This window comes from Culex pipiens, chromosome 1 (genome assembly GCF_016801865.2).
Source record: "Culex pipiens pallens isolate TS chromosome 1, TS_CPP_V2, whole genome shotgun sequence".
NCBI classification, from domain to species: Eukaryota; Metazoa; Arthropoda; class Insecta; order Diptera; family Culicidae; genus Culex; species Culex pipiens.
The window spans coordinates 43,057,225-43,078,682 of NC_068937.1; the positions used below are offsets into that span (position 1 = coordinate 43,057,225).

General features: G+C 33.1%; 1 protein-coding gene across 1 annotated transcript in view; it reads left to right on the forward strand.

Annotated features, from left to right (window-relative positions):
* LOC120413559 (uncharacterized) overlaps nucleotides 1-21,458 on the forward strand; it is a 36,317-nt gene that overhangs the window by 3,678 nt on the left and 11,181 nt on the right. The window contains exon 3 of the mRNA XM_052711676.1: nucleotides 15,124-15,219. Within this exon, the coding sequence (XP_052567636.1) occupies nucleotides 15,124-15,219 (96 nt within the window). The remainder of the gene's footprint in view (nucleotides 1-15,123; nucleotides 15,220-21,458) is intronic.

Consider the following 21,458-nt stretch of genomic DNA (forward strand, 5'->3'; position numbering starts at 1 on the left):
GAAGTTTGATACATCGCATGACTAGTTTACGCTGCTTTATAATGAGGTTCCGGATGAGGCCACCGGCGATCGGTGGAATCGGTTCCAATGGGTCCCATTGTAACGTCATGATTCGAATTCCCGGACGCTTCGAAACCCGGACACTTTATCTTGTTTTATCAATTATTTGGATATAAGTTCGCATTATGAATGTCAAAACTGTGTTATTTAATGAAGTCCAACATCAACTTTCAATTAAAGTTTGCTAGAACGCTGTAGTTAATGCCAAAACAATTAAATACAATAAAATTATAAGTTTACCAAAAATGCGAAACATTTCACTTGAAATATTTCATAGGCGTTCGAAGCACCGGGAAGGCAAAACAGAAATTTATGTTTTCGATTTCCTTAAATTCTAGCAAATTTTCATATAAACTATCGATTGTTTTAATGTTAACAGCTTATTTGAGACCTAAAGAATGCCATTCACTAACATTTCAGTCCAAATTTGTGCGATTCATAAGTAAAATCGAGTGTCCGGAATTCGAAGCAAAAGTGTCCGGATTTCGAATCAGTTTTTATCAGTGTCCGGGATTCGAAGCACAACAAGTCATTTTAATTTTAAAATTCTGATGAAAAATTGTTAGAAAAGACCTATTTTGCATGCATTTTCTTGAAATTGACTGTTAATACTACGTCCTGATGATATTTCTACATTTCCAACTTATTACATGATTTTTTGAAAGCTATAACAAAAATGATATGCTACTAAGTGTCCGGATTTCGAATCATGACGTTATGTAATATTATTCTAAAATTGTTTTGCATGACTTTTCATAGTAGAAGAATGCAAATCAGTTCATAATTGGATAAATGTGATACTAATTCTGAAAATCCGGATCTTCTTTCTTTCTCACTGTGCATTGTCATCAATAAGCGGAAATTTTAAACATTAATTGCACACGTGTAAAAAGGTTTCATATGCCGAAAGAGTTGCTGTTATGATACACTGGTATTTTTAAACAAATTATTTTTATTATTATCATGAAACGAATATTTTTTTATTAATAAAATATCTAGATGAATAAATCCTAGCTCATCTCAAAAGGACATTTGTAAGTCTCCTAGAGGTTTCATATAAAAAAATGTTGTTTTTTTTAATAATTTAATGTGAGGCATTTTTTTAATGATGATTGTCCATTTTTTGCTAACCAAAATGTATCGTCTGTTGCTATCTTGTGACGTTTCAAACCGATATTGTAAATTCGCTTCCGTTTTCCTTATATCGCGATGATAATGGTATCATGTACATTTTTGTGAAAACACAAATTCCTGATAAATCACATCTTTTAAAGACAATTCCATCTTTTGTTTTTTTAAAACTACTGATTTTGTCTGTAAAACTTTATCTTTTAACTTGTGCTGCCAAATTAGTTCAAACGTTGTATTACATAGTATTGGAAATATTTATCTTTTAAAATCGATTTTCTCGAAAAGTACTAAATGGTCGTTGTCACAAGGTAGCACACATCAGAATATTTGTAAACTTTTATAACAGTTAAGAAAAAAAATCACTCAGCGCGTATCAAATTAGCTTGAATCTTAAATCCCATCAAATCTGATAAGATTGAGCAATTCTCAGCTTCTCTCACGAGATAGCATCATCCAATCTTCACCATAAATACACAAACCAACATTTTGATGCGATGCAGCAACGCACGCGACATGTCATCAGCGTGTCTGTGTGAGACGATGGTCACCGACCTTGCACTCTTGGCGCTCGTTCGTTAGAAGACAGAAATGTGTGTCATCTGGTCGACGTCAACGGTTGTGCATCGTCGCACCGCCGCCAGCTTTGATATCTGCTCCTAGCTCTCTAATGTTGTTGTGGTGTTATGTCAGTCGAAAAAAGTCTCACATTGAAATTCAGCGCTGAATATGACTACACTTTTGGTTTCATTTGAGATTTTGTTTGTGCTTTTGATACACTTCATAAATATTAATTTGGAGTGACCGAAATTTGAAGTTAGTTTGGGATTTATTTGGGGACGCGAGCTGATAAAATTGTTTGTTATTGTTATTATATTAACAACAAAAAGGTTAATTCGTTATTTGGAGTGTTGTCAATTTGAACATAATGGACTGAAATCTAGATTTATTGAAAACTAAATTTAATTGTTCATTTTTCTGCTTTTTATTCAAAAAATCTTAACAAGATGGAGATCAAATAAAAGACAGCCAATGATATTAGATTATCTGTAAATGAAAGGATCTCCATAAAATACTGTATTATTTTTCCAATAAAAATTAATTTCTTCATATTTTTGAGAATTAATCGCTGTAGTGTGGAATTTATCCAGACACATTTTACAATACAATGCTATCAATTAAGTATGTTGGCTCACGAATAATTTATGACTTAACGTCCCGCTTTACTGCTTTATATGTATTGATGCAAATGTTTAAACTTCATAAATCAAAACAAAAGTTTTAACTTCAATTCTTCGTTTGATAAAAAAATGTTTTGTAGAGTAATTTATTTTCTTAAAAATATTGCATCTCTCGCAAAATAAATAAAATTATAAAATGAATCTTAAAAAAATTTATACGTAAATTTTTATGTATTATTTCTAATTTAACAATATAAAACAAAAAGGCTTAAATTTGTTTGCTTCTAATGATAATATGGCCTTACTAAGTACTTATCTCCTTTTAAACAGTTCTGAAAAACGAGGGGAAAAATATTATGAAATCTTTATATTTACATTGCAAAGGTGCCTGGAATCAACTACAGTTTGTATAAAATTTGTTGGCCAGTGTTAGTATTTTTAAATTTAATTATCGAATTTAAAACTGTTATTTCATAGTGCACCTAATGAAGCCTTTTGCCGTTTAATTTAGCTTTCAAAAGCCGTTTTCAACTGAAATCTAGCAATAAATAGCTCAGTTCTAAATGGGCATTCAAATTCTCTATAAAATATTTTGCAAAATATTTTTTTTAAATAGTAAGAAAATAAATAAAAAACTGGACAGAAATGGAACATAATTCTTAACCTACCAAATGGATGAGAATTTTTCTGCTTAAAAAATCTGAAATTTGCTTACATTGGGATTTAGCCGCTTATCGTTTAAGTCTAGTTTATTTTCATAGAAAGTTTCAACACTTCTTTACGGTAGAACATTTAGTTTTATTGTGTAAGAAAATTGAAATCAAAGTGATGTTAAAAGTCATTGCCACCAGTGATCTAAAAATACGTTTTCTAGTTTTGTGAGGTTAGGTTTATTCACTAAAGAACTAATCAAAAGTGTTAGGTTAGATCAACTCTCTTGAAAGTGAATCTGTCATCGGCACGTGTTCCAAATGTGTTTGTGTGTGTGCCTTATTCACGTTTACCCTTGTCACTAATGGTCTGCGAAACCAATCCTGCAGCAAGTCCAACCAACCAACCTAACCAACAAGTACGTACCGGTTGTGATATTTGCGTTCAAATCACCTTTTCACACACACACACTCAGACAGAGCGCCATAGGTCTGTCTATCTGTCTAATCCTTTCGGTATACTTCCAGATCACTCTCAAGTACGACCACAACGGCCAATCGACCTTTTCCGAAAGGCTTAAAACTCAATCATGTTGGCTGATCTCGAACAAAAAATAGACCACAAATAGGCACATTAAGCACGAAAATGCACTCTAAAGTTTAAAAATAACCAATTTAAACCACCAAAACCACCAAACACCGATTTCTACCCCTGTTCAAGGAACACACCTTTTACAAACGGAAAAATCCGCTTTGATTTAATGTTGGCAATTTTTTAGCATGTTTCACCGCGCACACTAAGGAAGGAAAAAAAAGCTACTCAAAATAACACATGTCTAATGCGCGCACACACACACACCCTCCCACCACCACGTGGCACACGGCAAACATGTACATATTATTACCACTTTTGCCTTCGAAACAAGCACCTGCATCGAACACCATCCACCCTCTCCCGCCCCCTTTTGGCACCAACTAACTAGCCAGGTCGCTGCACTAGGGTGGTATCAATCTTCTCTATTTATTTTTCAGATTTTAACATTCTTTATTTTTAGTAAACACGTCTTATTCGACTTTTTTTTTCAAAATCCTGGAAATTTTTAAAATATGAAAATTAAGAAATATAAACTAGAAAGCTTATAAAATTATCGAGCCACCCTATCAATCAAAGCTTGTTGCAACTTGGGCACTTCTTTGCGGACAAACGTATATTGTTGCCTGCTACCGCATCGTTGATGTCTTTCCATTAGCTTCAAACTGTCGGTACAGTGCTATTGGTAACACCCTTCGATTAAAGCACCCGGCAGAGGTAGCCACCCAATGACATTAGGGTGGTTAAGGAGCTATTAAGTTGCGACGGTGTTGTTTCTTTTGATGGTGACATTGATGTGCATTTTTTCTAAATTGCGTCAAAATTGGCTTAGTATTTCACAACTTTTGCTAACATTCTACAAGGCTCGTAAAAGTTAAAAAAAAAAACTTCGGCAAAAAGTGATTATCCTTGACAGTTTGGCGACCAAAACTAACGGCTTTCCAGTGTCAATCTCAGAAACGTGGAGATCGTGAAACTTGACAACATTTTAAAGATTTATAAGTTTGGCAGAATGAAAAGTGACCAACGGATGTGACCGTGATCGATCTAGGAGATTGGTGATTTCTATTTAATTGGCAATCAACAGGTCCATAAAATCGATCAACATTCTGCCAGATAGAAATCCATCATCGTTGCAAGGCTAACGGTTGATTGTTGCAAACTTTGGTTTGACAACAAAAAAAATGCTCAAATATGATAAGAAAAAAAAAACATGTTTGGATCCTCTTATTCGAGAAGTAGTTGAAAATGAATATAAAACTAGACCACAATTTCTGGAGAAATTCAGCAAATTAGTTTCACCAAACAAAATTGGAGATTTTTCTCATGGTTTGTAAAAAAAATGCAACAATTTGTAAACTTGCCATTACTTATTTGGACGCAAATTCATCCTAAGGGTTAAAAAAGAAATATTGTCATTTTGTCAACAACCGATACGAATGTGTTTTGGAAAAAAAACTTTGGTTTAAAAATTGTGAAAATCGTAGGTGGGTAATTCTCCGCCAACTCACACAGAAATTGCCCCGACCCCTCTTCAATTTGCGTGAAACTTTGTCTTAAAGGGTAACTTCTGTCCCTGATCACGAATCCGTTTTTTGATATCTCGTGACAGTGGGGCTGTACGACCCCTTTTATTTTTGAGCATGCGAAAAAAGAGATGTTTTTCAATAATGTGCAGCCTTTATGTAAAATTAACGCCCAATTTGATGGCGTACTCAGAATTCCGAAAAAAACGTATTTTTTATCAAGAAAAGCACTTAAAAAGTTTTTAAAACTCTGCCATTTTCCGTTACTTGACTGTAAATTTTTTTGGAACAAATCATTTTAAGGGAAATTTAATGTACTTTTCGAATCTACATTGACCCAGAAGGATCAATTTTTCATTTAGAACACAATTTTTCATTTTGGAATTTCCTTTTTTTTCTAAATTTGCAGGGTTATTTTTAAGAGTGTAATAATATTCTACAAAGTTGAAGAGCAGAGGATTTAAAAAAAATGATATATAGACATAAGGGGTTTGTCACGAGTTATCGCGATTTTACGAAAAAAAAAGTTTTGAAAAAGTTACTTTTTGCGTTTCTCTTTGTTTCGTCGTCCGTGTCTGTCGCGGGTGACGATGAACGGCCATGATCGACGACGACCACTTTTTCAACACTTTTCTTTCGTAAAATCGCGATAACTCCTGATGTTTCTGAGCAAGCCTAGGGCGCCCAATTTTCCCGGGTTTTGAATTTCCCGGGAAATGGGAAAAATATTTTTTGAATCCCGGGAATTCCCGGGATCCAGGGAAATTTTTGCAGCAGTCATAAAATCTAGGTTTTCATTATATTTGTTACGTTTTTCTAGCTTAAATCATAGAATTAGCTCAAAGCTACACTTCAAACTGAACAAGAACAGCAGTCTTTAGATAGTTTAAAACATATTAAAAAAATGTGTTCTTTGATGTGCTTTGGAATTTAATTGAACCAGAATTTGGAATATATTTCTTTTATTTTTATTTATATAATATAACATTTATATTATACAAAAGCTTATAAAATTTCATTGATAGTGTCTAAAACAACAAGAAATAAAATTATACCAGACAATGTAACACTTTGGATCAGTTTAGAATTTTTTGTTTTATATTTAAAAACATATTTTAAAAATTATCTTTAAGTTACTACCAACCAACTACCAACTGGGGATAGCCGGGACTGCATTCTTAATAGGTACAGGAGATTTTAGAGCAATAAATTTGGAAATCGGTGTACTAATTGTTTTGATCTGTTCCTGTTGTAATCGAAATCAATCAAAACAATCAGAATATTATTCAAAAACCAATTAGCTTAAACAGCTGTCTTAATTCGTTACTTTTGTCCTGATTTGCTCCAGATGCCGGTTTATGATGGAAAGTTAAATAATTTTTAAAATTTTATCCTTTTTTCAAGTTTAAAGTCATATATATATATATATATGTGTGTGTGTGTGTGTGGTCCAATCCAATACCCGCTAACCGGTAGCGAAATTATGGGAAAGTATAATTTGTATCAGACTGTGTACATGCCGAATGCTGATACAGCTTATCTCAGTCCTGGGTATTAGGTGGTGATAGCCCTCGCGCTGCTTCCAACGACCCATTTCAGAATGACAGAGCTCCTTGCGGTCCAATTCCGAGGTCGCTGGGCATTGTTCGGCCCCGCCTAAACATAGAAGCAAGCATCTGAAGGAAACTTGATCTATATTTAGACTTCCAATCCCCTCAGGCAAATCAGGGATCAGCGCGTATTTATTTAATGATATGAGAAGAAGAGATAATATGTTTCAACACTAAGAATCAATTCACTGCTAGAGTGTAAACCTTCTGATGGCCGACTGCTTAGCGTCCCAGACCACCACCAATCCAAAGGTGAGAGTTCGAATCTCACCTGATTCATTTGAGTTTTTATTCATATTCAAATTCCTGATTCTAAATTTCAAAGGTACCGACCGGGATTTGATCCCTGTACCTTTTGCTTGGGAGACAGAAGCTGTAACCATTAAGCCACTTTACCCGGGCTAACGACCGGCAGTTCCAGTTCACGATGATTTCCCTTCATATGTTAAAAACCACTTATGATTTTGGCATATATTCCGTTTGTCAGCGTTTCCTGTTATTACTGGTTGGAAAAATCTACGTGGAATCAGCTGTGCAGACCTCATGTGTGACAGGAATGCAGGTTGAGCGACTCCCACGGGCAAGTTTAAAGTCATATATATATATATATATACGTGAATATGAATCTGTAAACACAAATTTGAAAAAAATTTCCTGCCAAATTAATGCTGTTATGTGCCGAATACAAATTTTAATGCTTTAAAATGCTTATCGATTACTAATTTCCACAACCAAATCGGAATTTCTACACCAAAATTTGATATGTTTTCAATTTCGGGTATTTCCGGGACAAAATATGAAAAATCCCGGGACTCGGGAATTCCCGGGATGGACGCACTAAGCTCACCCGTTATGTCTACAAGTCAAAATTTTTTAAATGTCTGCTCTACAACTTTGTAGAACATTATGAAACTCTAAAAATTAACCCTGTAAAGTTAGAAAAAAACACGAAATTTTAAAATTAATTTTTTTGTTCTAAATGAAAAAATAACCCTTCTGGGTCAATGTAGATTCGAAAAAGAACATTAATTTTCCCTTAAAATGATACGTTCCAAAAAATTTTACAGTCGAGTAACGGAAAATGGGAGAATTTTAAAAACTTTTTTAATGTTTTTTCAATAAAAAAAAACGTTTTTTTCGAAATTCTGGATATGCCATCAAATCGGGCGTTTAATTTTACATAAAAGTCCCTTCGACACCAAATTTCTATCTCATTACCGTTTCAGGCTGCACATTAATGAAAAACACATCTTTTTTCGCATGCTCAAAAACGAAAGGGGTCGTATCGCCCCTCCGTCACGAGATATCAAAAAACGGACCTCGGATTCGTGATCAGGGACAAAAGCTACCCCTCAGGACAAAATTTCACGCAAATCGAAGACTGGTCGGGGCAACTTTTCCCGATTTCGTGTGAGTTGGTAGAGAATTACCCAGCTTTAAAGCGACTGTGTATTTTTTAGGATTGCTAAATGAAACCCTTATCATTATGTTTATAAGAACTCTTAACAGCGTTTTAAGTGTATTTTTTTTATTTTAGTTAGTTATTATAACAAGACAAGAAAAGAAACAATAATTTGTAAAAAAAAAAGTTTTTGTAGTAAGTCTATTTGGAGTTGTTCCCAATTTCAACATATTTTTATGAAAAAAAAAATAAACTAAAATTCAGGGAAACCTTTTCAAAAAAGAAGAAACACCACTTGTTTGAACTTAAATTTAATGATTCTGATGTCTTGAAAGCATATACGGGAATTTTTTTGTCTTATCTGATTGAATGAAATCAGACTAAATATTCAAAATTTAATAACATGTATTTTTCATCCCACCAAGTGAAAATTATAATATTTTTTATCAAATAAGTCTTTCAATCTAGAATTTGTGTGTCAATGAGTTGGATTTTTGTGGATAGAAGTAAAAAAATTACACAAAACGCTTGATAATTTAATATTTATAGAATTACGCTTTCAGGGCTAACAAAACTTTAATAAGCTCCTTAAAAGTCAATTATTCAAATAGTGCAAAACTTTTTTTTCACAGTCCCATCCCAAATTGTACCCAGTCGATGTTTTTTTTTTAATTTTTTGTCTTCCAGTAATTTGATCTTTAATCGATAGAAAACAATTTGTTATAATTTGATTGCTGTTCCAAAAGATTTCAAATACGGATTGAGATAAAATCTGCAGCCATATAATTATTAAAAGTATTGAGAAAAAAATCAGACTTTACAGAAAAAAACAATTCCTGAAATCGTGAATTGTTTTTATGAATTTAAGAAACACGAAGGAATTTATTCATAAATATGGTGTATTTGATAAACAGGTAGTTTTATATGACAATCGAAACACAGCTTTATGGAAATCGCACCTGCTATCAAAAGTTTAGAAAACTCATGGTGTGCCAGAATTTCTAGTTAAATAATTTAGTTTGTTTTATATATTTCCATTGAAAAAAAAGTTTTCATCGGAATTTATAAATAATAAATATAATTAATTTTCACGCAATCAAAAATTTTGAAAACAAACGCACTTTGATAAAAAAAAATCTAGACTATAATTTTTGCAAACTTTGACTCAAATACTGACCCCAATTGTAAGTGGTTTTAGTTCAGACTTGTTTATTACCAGAATAGTTTACTTGATAAATAAAATAATTCCATAAAATCATGTTGTGATGATGTGGTACAAAAAAATGTCTAAAATTTCAAAAAATAACTTAACATGATTTGATCATACGATTTAAAATTTATTTTAAAATCCAGGTCATATAAAACTGTTTAAAAAAAAAACAATAATTTACCTACGTGGCTTGTGCCTTCCTCGCTACTAAAAAAAATGATTACACTTAAGATCAATAATATTCTTTTGTAATTTTTTTTAAACACCAAGTTCACAGCAAACTCGGTGATATGGGAATAACTTAGTTCAATTAAGATGTGGCTTCAAAGTCATATAACATAATTATTACTTAAGTGGTTTTAACTTGAAACAGGGTTCAATTTTTTGTATATTTGGGAAGGTCTTTCAATTGCCTATCCAAAGATGTAAAACATGATAGTTGTTGAGACGACTTTTGGTCACTTATTGTACATCCGGATAGATGCAAAAACACATTTTAATACATAATTTTTGAACTACTTATCGAAACTTCATAAAAATCAATATATTCGAATGGGCCCTAAAAGCGAATCAAATTTCCAAATTTGTAAAAAAATCATTTAAAAGCAGGGTTATAGCTTTGCCAAAATAAAACAGGAAAAATCAAAACAAAAAAAAATACGACCTGCTACATTGTTATCCAATTCAAACTGTACCGGGACATCATCAGCTTACTCCAAGGTCGTCAAATTTTCTGCTGTTTAATCCTCATCCACCCAGCGCTGACTCTGCCATTTCAGTAGCAAATTACTCAATGTCGTGCTTCTTCAAGCCGAAACTATTTTGTTTGGGTATCGCTTTCATAACATGGACGACGAAAAGCTCCAACAAAGCTGCAATCTTGCTCGCCAGTTTTGATGTCTGCTCTTCAGACTTGTGCAGAGTTTGTTGTGGGGAAAGATCTGCCAATGATGGTAATAGATGAGCAAACAGCAGTAGCTTCATCTGTGTGGATTTTCTGTTGAAACGCCAATTTCTGAGTTGGCCGACCAGAAATTATTTAATTATTTGAATTCCAATCGATTTGTTCAACTTGATTGAATGTGAGAAAAGCGCAAATTGGATCAATTTGGCCGCGATCCCCGCCTCGTCAGCCAATAAAAATCGTGCAAATTTTTAACTTTAATAATTTCTTTGAGCATTTTCCATACAGTCTTCGAGGCCCACAACAAACAAAAAACTTCACCCCAGTTGGAGGCATCCCAGTTTATGAGCCTTTTAACCAAATTATGCAACACTCGGCGACGGTGATGACTTTAAGCAGCAAGCCGGGCCAAGTCGCGTAAGATTGAACCCTCGACTGCTCGACTGCTGGCCAGTCCGGGGTGTATTCCTCGTTAAACTGTACGTTTGAGTTGACTCCGTAAGCATTTTGGTCGGTGTATTTTTGTTTTTCTTTTTTTTTTTTTTGCAAATGCATAATCGGTTACTGTGAAGACTGTTGTTTTACTTTTGAATAAGTAAGCTTAATAGATAATTTTGTTACTGTCTTGCCCTACTTTTTCAAAGAAAATTGATTAAAATTTAGCTTAGAAAACAAAGATAGTGGAATCCCTCACATAAATTTAAATTACTTAACCAGTTGAAATTATGCGGTGTCATGAACGCTTTTTTTCTCTAAATTAAAATGCTTAAATTTTAGAAAATTAGGAAAACAAAGTATGTCAAGATTCTTGGTTGCCAATAGTGTCATCTTTTTCTTCAAAGGATTTCTCGAACCTTTTAAGAAAGGATGCAAATTCTAACGGAATTCGCTTCACTTGGAGGCGGCGTTTTTAGCTAAATGCAGACTAGGTTTCACCGTTTGATGTGATAATAAAGAATAGAACCAACTCCACCTGAACCAGATTCTCAACACCATGAAAAGGAAAGGGATTGGAAAGTCGGGAAGCGTTGATGCTCCACTTTTTTAAGAGAATAAAGGAAAATCTCCACGATATCCTCAAATAAGTTTCGCTTGGAGTTGAATGATTTTTGAGAAGGCAGGAAATGCCTACAAACTGATTCATGTTTATTCTTGTTGTGCTCATCGATGGATTTAAAGGAATATCCAGCATAAAATAAATATTAATTGATACAGTTCAGACTCGACTATACGGAGTCGTCACAAAACTTTTATTTCAAAATCGAATCAAGTTGAAATTCGCGTTTGATTTAAGCTACGAATAATCAAACTTTGGAGAATCGAGACTACGGACAATAAGTCTGGACTGCAATTGCAATTGGACAGAATGGAATAAAGTTGTGGAAACTCAAAATCATTCATAGACTGTTTGCAATTTTGCTTCAAACATACCAAATAATTTGGCAGCAAAAAATGAACTGGAAAATGCAAAAAAGTAACGTCAACTGGGGTGAATCGGGACTACAGTTTATTTAAGATTAGCAGTTTTTAGAGCTTAAAATTAAAACCGATGTACTTGTTTTATTGTTTATATCAAAATATTGTGCCAAAAATAGCCAAAACCCCTTTCCCAATTCGCCCCATGTGTCCCGATTTGCTCCAGTTAGTAGAAGTCTTCAACTTTGAAGCTCTATACAAAAAATCAAGATTTGTTCAATAATAAAAGGCCATTGCAAATTGTATTCCAAGTTTTTCAAAATTTTCCAAAAAATCTAATTTAAATTTTCATGTTTTATGAATGGACTGATAACTTTTTTGTTGAAATATCAGTTAAGGGGTTACATACATGTAGAAAATCACCAAATTTCATGTTACAGAAATTTTTTCAATCGACTAAAAAGATGATTTTCAATCACTCCTGAAAGTTTTATGAAGATATTACATGATTAAACTGAGTAAGAGACGATTTAAGATCAAAATTTTGCCATGCGCAAAGCGGACTGTCAAACTTTGTGAGCGTTTTTCTCAAAACACCGAGTAGATTTACCGGTGCCACGATATCTTGAGATGGGATGAACCAAATTTTCCGAAATTTGAGGTGAAGACTCCCAGGACATATCCTGTGTGCATGACGAAGCCCGATTTTTAAATTTTGCTTTTTTTAAAAAACACAAAAATCAAATACTGATGATTTTTTATATGAAAAGCATAATAGTATTTTATCTTTTTTTTTAATAAACTTTTTGAAATTCGGTCTTCGTCATGCACACGGAAATAGTTTGACGAGTCTTCTCCAAAATTTTGAGCCGATTTGGTCAGAGCAGTGTTGAGATATCGTGGCACCCGTTTTTTGAAACTGCTAACTTCAAATAGCTATAACTCGGCAACGGTACAACCAAATGGCATCGAATTTGTTTTGTTAGTAGAAGAAAATGTGTAGTTTAATTCCCTGAAAACATATTTAAAAAAAAGTTCAAATGTGTGCTCAATCAACCTCTGACGTTTTTGCCGATTTACATGTATGTAACCCCTTAAATTCAGGAGTTCCACAATTGAGAAATTCTCTACCAAAACCGGAAATGGATTTTATTTGTATTTTTTTATTTGGCTCAAACTTTGTGGGGGCCTTCCCTATGACCAAAGAAGCTATTTTGTGTCATTGGTTCACCCATACAAGTCTCCATACAATTTTGGCAGCTGTCCATACAAAAATGGTATGTAAATATTCGAATATCTGTAACTTTTGAGTGAATTTTCTGATCAATTTGCTGTCTTTGTCAAAGTTGTAGGTATTGTTGAGGACTTTTGAGAAAAAAAATAGGTTCACGGAAAAAAAAATTTGAAGATTTTTTTATCAACTTTTTTTTTTACTAAAACTCAATTTCCCAAAATACGTATTTTTTGATTTTCGAGATTTTTTGATATGTTTTAGGGGACAACAATCCGCAACTTTTGAGCCATAGAGAAACATGGTCAAAAAGTCTGCCGCCGAGTTATGAATTTTTGAAAAAAATAGTGATTTTTGGATAAATCGAAGTTTTATATAAAGACAAATTTGACATTATTTTTCAATGCAAAATTGAATTTGCAATCGAAAAGATTTTTTGATAAAGGGCTCCGTTTTCAAGATATAGCCACCGAAAGTTTGATTTTAGCGAAATATTTGCAGTTTTTCGATTTTCAAAAATAGTGACCATGAGTGACCATTTCTATGAATATTTTTTTGAAAAGTTCAGAAAATTTGCTATAAATTAGTCTAAGAGACATTGAAGATTGGACCTCGGGTTGCTGAGATAGAGCCACTTTAAGAAAAAGAAACACGAAAATTTAAGTTTTCTAAGTCTCATCAAAACAACCCACCATTTTTTAATGACGGTATTTCAGCAATTAATGGTTCGATTTACAATGTTATAACATGAAACATTCGTGAAATTTTTCGATCTTTTCGAAAGAAATATTCTGAACATTTTTAAATCAAGACTAGCATTTAAAATGGAAGTAATATTCAACGGTGAAAACGGAGCCCTTTATCAAAAAATCTGTGAAGGACTTTTCGATTGCAAATTCAATTTTGCATTAAAAAATAATGTCAAACTTGTTTTTGCATGAAACTTCGATTTTTTCCAAAAATCACTATGTTTTCAAAAATTCATAACTCGGCGGCAGATTTTTTGACCATGTTTCTCTATGGCTCCAAAGTTGCGGATTTTTGTCCCCTAAAACATATCAAAAATCTCGAATACCAAAAAAATACGTATTTTGGGAAATTGAGTTTTGTAAAAAAAAAGTTGATTAAAAAATCTGCAAATTTTTTTTCCGTGTACCATTTTTTCTCAAAAATCGTCAACAATAGCTACAACTATGCTGAAGACACCAAATTGATCAGAAAATTCACTCAAAAGTTACAGATATCCGAATATTTACGTACCATTTTTGTATGGACAGCTGCCAAAATTGTATGGAGACTTGTATGGGTGAACCAATGACGCAAAATAGCTTTTTTGGTCATAGGGAAGGCCCCCACAAAGTTTGAGCCAAATAAAAAAATACAAAAAATAAAAATGGTCGAAATCGGCCGATTTCGTAGAGAGTTGCTCAATTGTAGGAGGCACAATAACATACCATAAATATAAAACAGGCAATTTGGAGGCAGTGTTTGCTGCTCTTAATAAAATTGTCTCGAAATTATTATTTTTTTTTGTTTTAAGCAATAACTACATTTATTAGGGAAATTGCAAAAGAATGTGCCTAGAAAGGTCCTAAAATACTAGGATCGACAGAACAGATGCACTTGGCATGCTATCGGGGGGATGGAAACCCTATTCCGACCAAAGCCAACTGACAGCAGCCGACATTAGCACGATTGTCATATAAAAACCCACAAATGGTAGACCATAACAAACCAATTTTTGGGATTATGATTTTTAAATTTTCGCAATTTAAACGATAAATTCCGGGGGAAAAAAACGTGAATTGTGTTACTGATTTCAAATTCTATCATATTGTTGGAGACGCCATTCTAATATGTATTGACTTCATATCGGAAAAAGTGATTTTTCTGTTTATCTTTTTTTTTGCTTTTTTCTTTTGGTCGATCAAACACGGACGATGAGAATCGGCATTACACAGTTTTCAGTTTGCTTTTACACATTGGGACTTTCGAGTTCAACCAGGATAACACACTTCGTGCACCTTCTGATATCGACGACTAAAAAAAAAACAACAAATTCTTAATCGTGAATCTGGAAAATTCTTTTTTGCTTAAATTGTATTTGCCTGAATATGTCGATTGTGATCAAACAAAATCAATTAAATTTCAGATGATCGCATAAACTTTTTTTTGTACTATAACCAAATTTTTTCTTCCCATCTCTCGTGTAGGACATCGCCTTCAGTAACGACCTTGACCGCGACAAGCGAAAAATTCCCGACCCAAAGTACGAGGCGAAAAATGCCATCCTTGGATTCGTGTTTGGAGTGAGTATTTAAGCCAAAAAAGAAGCAAAACAAAACAACCCATCAAGGAGGTTCAAACCCAAGGTCGATCGATTCGTTGACAAGTGGACTAACCCCTTCTAGCCTCCGCCTAAAAGTGGCGCTTCGTTGTGATAATGCTTTTTTTTTTAAATGCCACGCACGTGACTACCACGTGGGTTTGCCGCGAAGACTAACAATCGCATTTAATGATATGATAATTTATTTGGAGAGCTTGCCGCGCCACCACCACTGCCGCCTGACTGGTGATTAGATTACTGGTGTTGGGACTTCGAACAACCACCTAAAATGACTGGTTTTGTAAGGTTTGACCGTGACCGATCGAACTTGACTGAGTTGTCGTATTGAACCGAAGTGGATTTGGGGATTTTTCGGTGGGAATTGGGTTAATTGATTCATGTTTGAAGTTGTATGATTTGCTTTTTAAATTTTAGTAAATACAGTCAAAATTCTAATTACCCTGCCATACAAAAGTTCAACTTGAAAAACTTTTATTTCAAAACCTTGATGCCCGATCATGCGAGTCCTAACGCGCTCCCAAATGCAAATTGTCCAACTCAATTATCACCTTTCGACGCGACCAACGAATCGATCGTCCCTGACAGACGCCGACAACAGTCCGAGTGCTTCAAACGCTCTGCCACTATCACAGAGAGACTGTAGAGAGAACTCGGAGTTCAGCTCACCCTTATTCGGTTAAGGTCGTTTGGTTTTTCGAGAAAACTGAGACTGTGTGATCTGTATTACCAACGCTGCTCGACAAACGAGTTTCAGCCTGGAGAATGGCTCCTGCAACCCTCTTCCGTCTAACTTCTCATACTTGTGTGCGTGTATGTGGTACTAAATTTCTGAGTGACTAACGACAGCACTGTGGAAGGAAACAGGTTTTTCACTCTGCACCAACTTTGAAGTGTTTTCCGACTACTACCACCCCTTACTGCGACTTCGCTACCAGAGTGAGAACGTTCACCAACGCCGCAGATCTACTAGGATCAGGTTGATCTTAAGACTTGAACGCACTGCACACTGCTTGGACAGCCCCCGCCTCTGCACCAACAGAAACGAACGAACGAACGAACGAACACAAAAAGCTTTGGAGTGGTTTGGTGAGGGTTTGGAATTGGAAGAAGTTGATCACTAGAACTGTATGAAATATTGAAATATCGGTCAAATTTAGTAAAAAATATCACAGTTTCGTTTTTTGCCATCAGATATTCAGCAAATATTTACAGCTTAAAATTCATGACACTCATGAGAATTGTGAAACAACTTCGTCAAACATAGTAGATCAAGCGGTCATTCGAAAAATACGCGTACCAAAAATTTACATTTTAAACTAACTTTCTCCAATATAATAAAATTCCAGTACATGTTTCAAAAATCAAATCAAATTATTCGCTCTACAGCATTGCCTTGGCGTTCTCGATTGCGAGATTCCTACTCGAAACTAGGTGTCCGAAGGCTTGATTGTTGAGGCAATTGCAAACCTCTTTTTACACCTAAGCTTCCATCCACCCCGGGATTCGAACTGACGACCATTGGATTGAGAGTCCAACTGCCTACCAGCGACTCCACCGAGGCAGGACCCAGGGAGACGACTCCTACACCTGGACTGAGCTAACGACCTAACCTCTAGGTTAGACCGGGGCCAACATTTACTTCCTTGTCCGACGGAAGGCGTGATCAGACAAATCTCGTCTCAAAATTTGCTACCGGGACCTTCTGGGATCAAACCCAGGCCGACTGGGTGAGAGGCAACCACGCTTACCCCTACACCACGGTCCACGGCAGTACATGTTTAAACTTCGTAATTCTCTAAAAATTTCCATTTTTGAGAAGTTTTTAATTAAGATTTTTTTTTATCAAATTAACATTTCCCGTGCATTTTCTGTAGTCATGAAGTCATTTTTAATCGTTAGTTTTTTTCAAACAAGAATCCATACAATTTAAGGGAGACTATCAACTTATCAAACTATTTTGAATTAATAAATTTGTTTTTTTTTTACATGCGATCGTATCTTTTTCGTTTACTGAATTTTATATATTTACCTTTTTTTAGATGGCCTTAATTCTTTTGTTTTTCAAAAATTATTCAATTTATAAAACTTTTGATATTTTTTTAATTGAATACTTTGATCTGGAAATTTTTATAAAAAATAAAACAAAATATTAAAAAAGTGCAATTCTTCATGAAATGAATTTGTTTTTTTTATTTCGCTGAAACTTTACGAAGTTTTCCAAATATCAATTGCAAAACATTTTCCGGCTGAAGGTTAAGATTTAAATAGAAACAAAAATAAATTTAAATTCTTTGCAATGCTATTTATCCGCATTCCAAAGTCAAGAAATGAAAATTAAAGATAAATTACCCAGCCACCTAAAAAATTAATTCTTTCAGAAATGATCACATGACACTATTTGAACAAATCAACACAAAAAAAATGATAATTTTAAGAAATCGGTCAATTTAGATAAGAATAGCTTAGGAGAGTAATTATCTGAGATTTTGGCCATCCATTTTTTGTTGTTTTTTTAATCTGCCTAAAAATTTTTGGTTGCATTTGGTATGCCTAAGGCTACCAACTCTTGCTGAGCAAAAATCCGTACACTTTGCCGATATGACACCAACAAAAACTGATAATGAATTATTTAGATAAATTAAATTTAATAAATTAAATTTAATAAATTTGAGAATTTAAAATATAAAACTGTGTCGTTTTTACAGCTAACAAATTTCACAAAATGCTATCAGAGTGCTTATGACTTGCACGTTTAAAAGTATTCCAAAAATAAACCGTGATTTGAATCAAATCATTATGTTCTTCATTTTTTTTGCTAAACTTTTTAAAGTTTACGATACGTCAAGTTTGCTTTTAATATCGTTATAGTGGTTTCACGAACACTTTTCCAGAGTTTTTTTTTATTGAAAAGGTCCTATAACATGTGAACCACAACAGTTTATAGGACCTTTAAAAAAAACTCTAGATTTGTTAATTCAAATGTTCAAATGTTTTCACAAGTCTTCGGAAGCCTTTTGGAAATTGATAAATATGTTTAGTAAGGAATTTCTAAAAGAACAATTCTAGAGTTTTTTTAAAAGGTCCTATCAACATATGAAAGACAATAGTTAAAAAACTCTAGAATTATTGATAATCAAGTTTGAATTGAGGAAACCGTGGAAAACTCTACCTTTTTAAATCAAACTCACAGAAAAATAAAAATGTCTAGTTAACAAAAGCTTCGACCAAATAAAAAAGCAATTCAATGATTAAAAAGTTGTTAACATTCCGTACAAATCCGTATTATGCGTAAAATTCCCTACAAAAATTCCGGCCTGTTAAAAATCCGCGAAGAGGTTCGAAAATCCGTATGGTAAGGAAAAAATCCGTACAGTTGGTAGCCTTAGGTATGCCCAAAGAAGCCGTTTTGCATCATCAGTTTGTCCATTTTGTTTGCCTTCCAAGTTTGTCATCTGTAAAAAAATTTTTTGAAAGAATGTTTTGTCAGATTTGGTATCTTTGACAAAGTTGTAAATATGTTTGAGGACTACAACGAATGAACGAATGATACAGGTTGTTTTTTTTGTGATTTGTTTATTTTTAACTTAAAAAAAATAGAAAGGCTTTTATTTTTATTTTTGGATACCTTTTAGAGAACAGACAATTCTAGAATTTTTTTTTTAAGTATAGTTGCTCAAAAAATCTTTAAAAGGTCAAAATATTTTTTGGACTTCTTATTCAAATGTAAAATTCAATTTTCGATAAAAAAAAGTACTCTAGCGCCTTTGGATTAAAAAAGAAAAAAGGAGATTGTCTCAGTGCTGCCCAATTAGTCCTCGTTTGTTGATCACCGATTTGTCGGAAACTAATGGTCCGATTTTCATTGCTACAAAAATTAAAGCGTGCGAAGTTTTATACTTTTTTCAATAAAAACTATTTAAGAATTGTATTATCAAGAGTATCTTTTTGATAGGGTTTAAAACACTAATTTTGGAAAATTCATCATAAAATTGATAAGGGCAGAAAATTTCACAAATTTTCCATTGAATAACATTGAAAATAGGATTTTTAGGAGTTTTAGTGTTTCAAAATTTGAATAAAAAAGTGTCTTAAATAGTAGTTAACACTCATCAAGCTGTTTTCCAATCATAACTTTTCAAAATATTGATGTGTTTTTTCGCAAAAAAAAAGCTTTATGTTTTTAAAAGAGTTCAAACATGCTAAATATGATTATAAACGCAGGGAAATGCATTTCAACAGGTTTTCAGTTGATTAAACTTCAATTTTCCATAAGGCCGATGCAAATATTTAAAAAAGTTTTTGTCCCTCGGCCCTAGCCGAGGTCAAGGGGGGGGGGGGGCAAAAAAATAAAAAAATATAAAAATTTAAATAACAAGCCATAGTCTTCACATTTAAATGAAAAAAGTGTTTTAAAATGCATTTTACACTAGTTCAGTTGTTTTGCAATCATCAATTTTCAAAAAATCTAAGATCTGACAAAAACAAAAATTGTATCGAAAAAAAGGATTTTGCATCGAAAATTTTCAAAAAATCTTAAGATTTTTTAATAAACCCAAACATGCTAAAAATGATTTCAAACGCAGGAGAATGTATTTTAATTTGATTTCAGCTGGTTGCACTTGAATTTTCATTGAAATTTTGAAGTTAATTGTAAAAAAAAAATTTTACCCCCTGATTTTTCGGGCCAATTTTGAAGGGGGGGGGGGTTTCAACAAAAACTTTTAAAAATATTTGTACCAGCCTAACTGGTTTAAAAAAAAAATATTATTTTTCGGGTCAACTTTGGAGGGGATGACGGTGACGACATAAACTTTGAAAATTATTTGCAATGGTCTTATAAGAAACAAAAATAATAATTAAAAAAATGCATGGTCGGTTTATTTTTTCTTTTAATAATTTTGTGCATTTTCTGTTCCCTTAAACATAAAAATAGTTTTTTGGAAACCAATTTTTAGCGACAAAAAGTAATTTTAAAAATAAAAAACGGCATTTTGCTAAAATAATATGATTGCGGATTACTTTGATGAACCCATAGGAATTTTAATTTAAACTTTAAAAATCACAATAATCCTTAATAATTAAATAATAAATATTGTCTTATAATATTTTAAACAATTTCTTTTTCAAAGCTTGGAAAATTATTGCTCAAAGTCAGGATTCAGAAGAAGTGACGGAGAAGTTAGAATTGTTCTACTTTAGTTTATATTTTTCTCATCTTATGACTACAAAATATTTGTTACTTCTCCAAAAGAAATTTTCCGAAGATCGCAGGACAAATGGAAATCGTTAGTCATAGTTCAAGTGTTAGGAACTCTTAAATAAGCAATACGTTTAAGGTTAAAGAGCGCATTCTCGGCATATGCTGAACAGACTATTCTTCTACTGTTTATAACTATGCATGATTAAATCGCTTCGAGTTGCTTCCTGAAACAAAGTTATTCTAGAGTAGAGCTTCGAATTTCTCGGGATTGCAAAATTCCCGAAAAACTGAAAACTTTCAACAAATTTCCCGAGAAAATTGAAATTTATCGAAAACGGGTCTGATCTTGATTAATATTTGGCAGCAAAAAATATATAGAACAGCTAATATAATTGTCGAAATGAGTGTGAGCATCAATAAATGGCTTGATTGCTTGTAAAAAATAATATAACTTTAAGAAAATCCATAAATTATCTAATTTAAATGCTGTCTTTCAAAACGTATCAAATAAAAAATTATCATTCCTATTATTTTTCAAATTAAAGTATATGGACAGTGATGAAAATAAATGCTTCACAACCATAAAATTGCTTTAAAATTGTCCAAGAGACCAATTCGAAAGAATATGTTTTTCTTATAATAAAATTGATAGATAAATTTGAAAAGTCATGCAGAAATTATGTTTTTTTATGGAAAACAACTTTTTCCAGAACAAGTCTTATGTTTTCAGCTAATGGATGAATATATAATCATTGCATTTACCTAACAATCTGACTTCTCGTGCTTTTTAACTACAAACACTTATGCATGAAGTTTCCAACTCTAAGTTTTCCAATATTTGAAGCGAGTTTTTGTGATTTTTTTTGGTTTCATTTTATGGTATGGTTTTTGTTACATGGTAATAAATGGTTTAGCCTTAAAATATTTGCATGGTTAAAAAGTGTTTTAAATTGAACGTTACATATTTTTCATATTTAACCCTCTTACGTCCTTAATTTCCC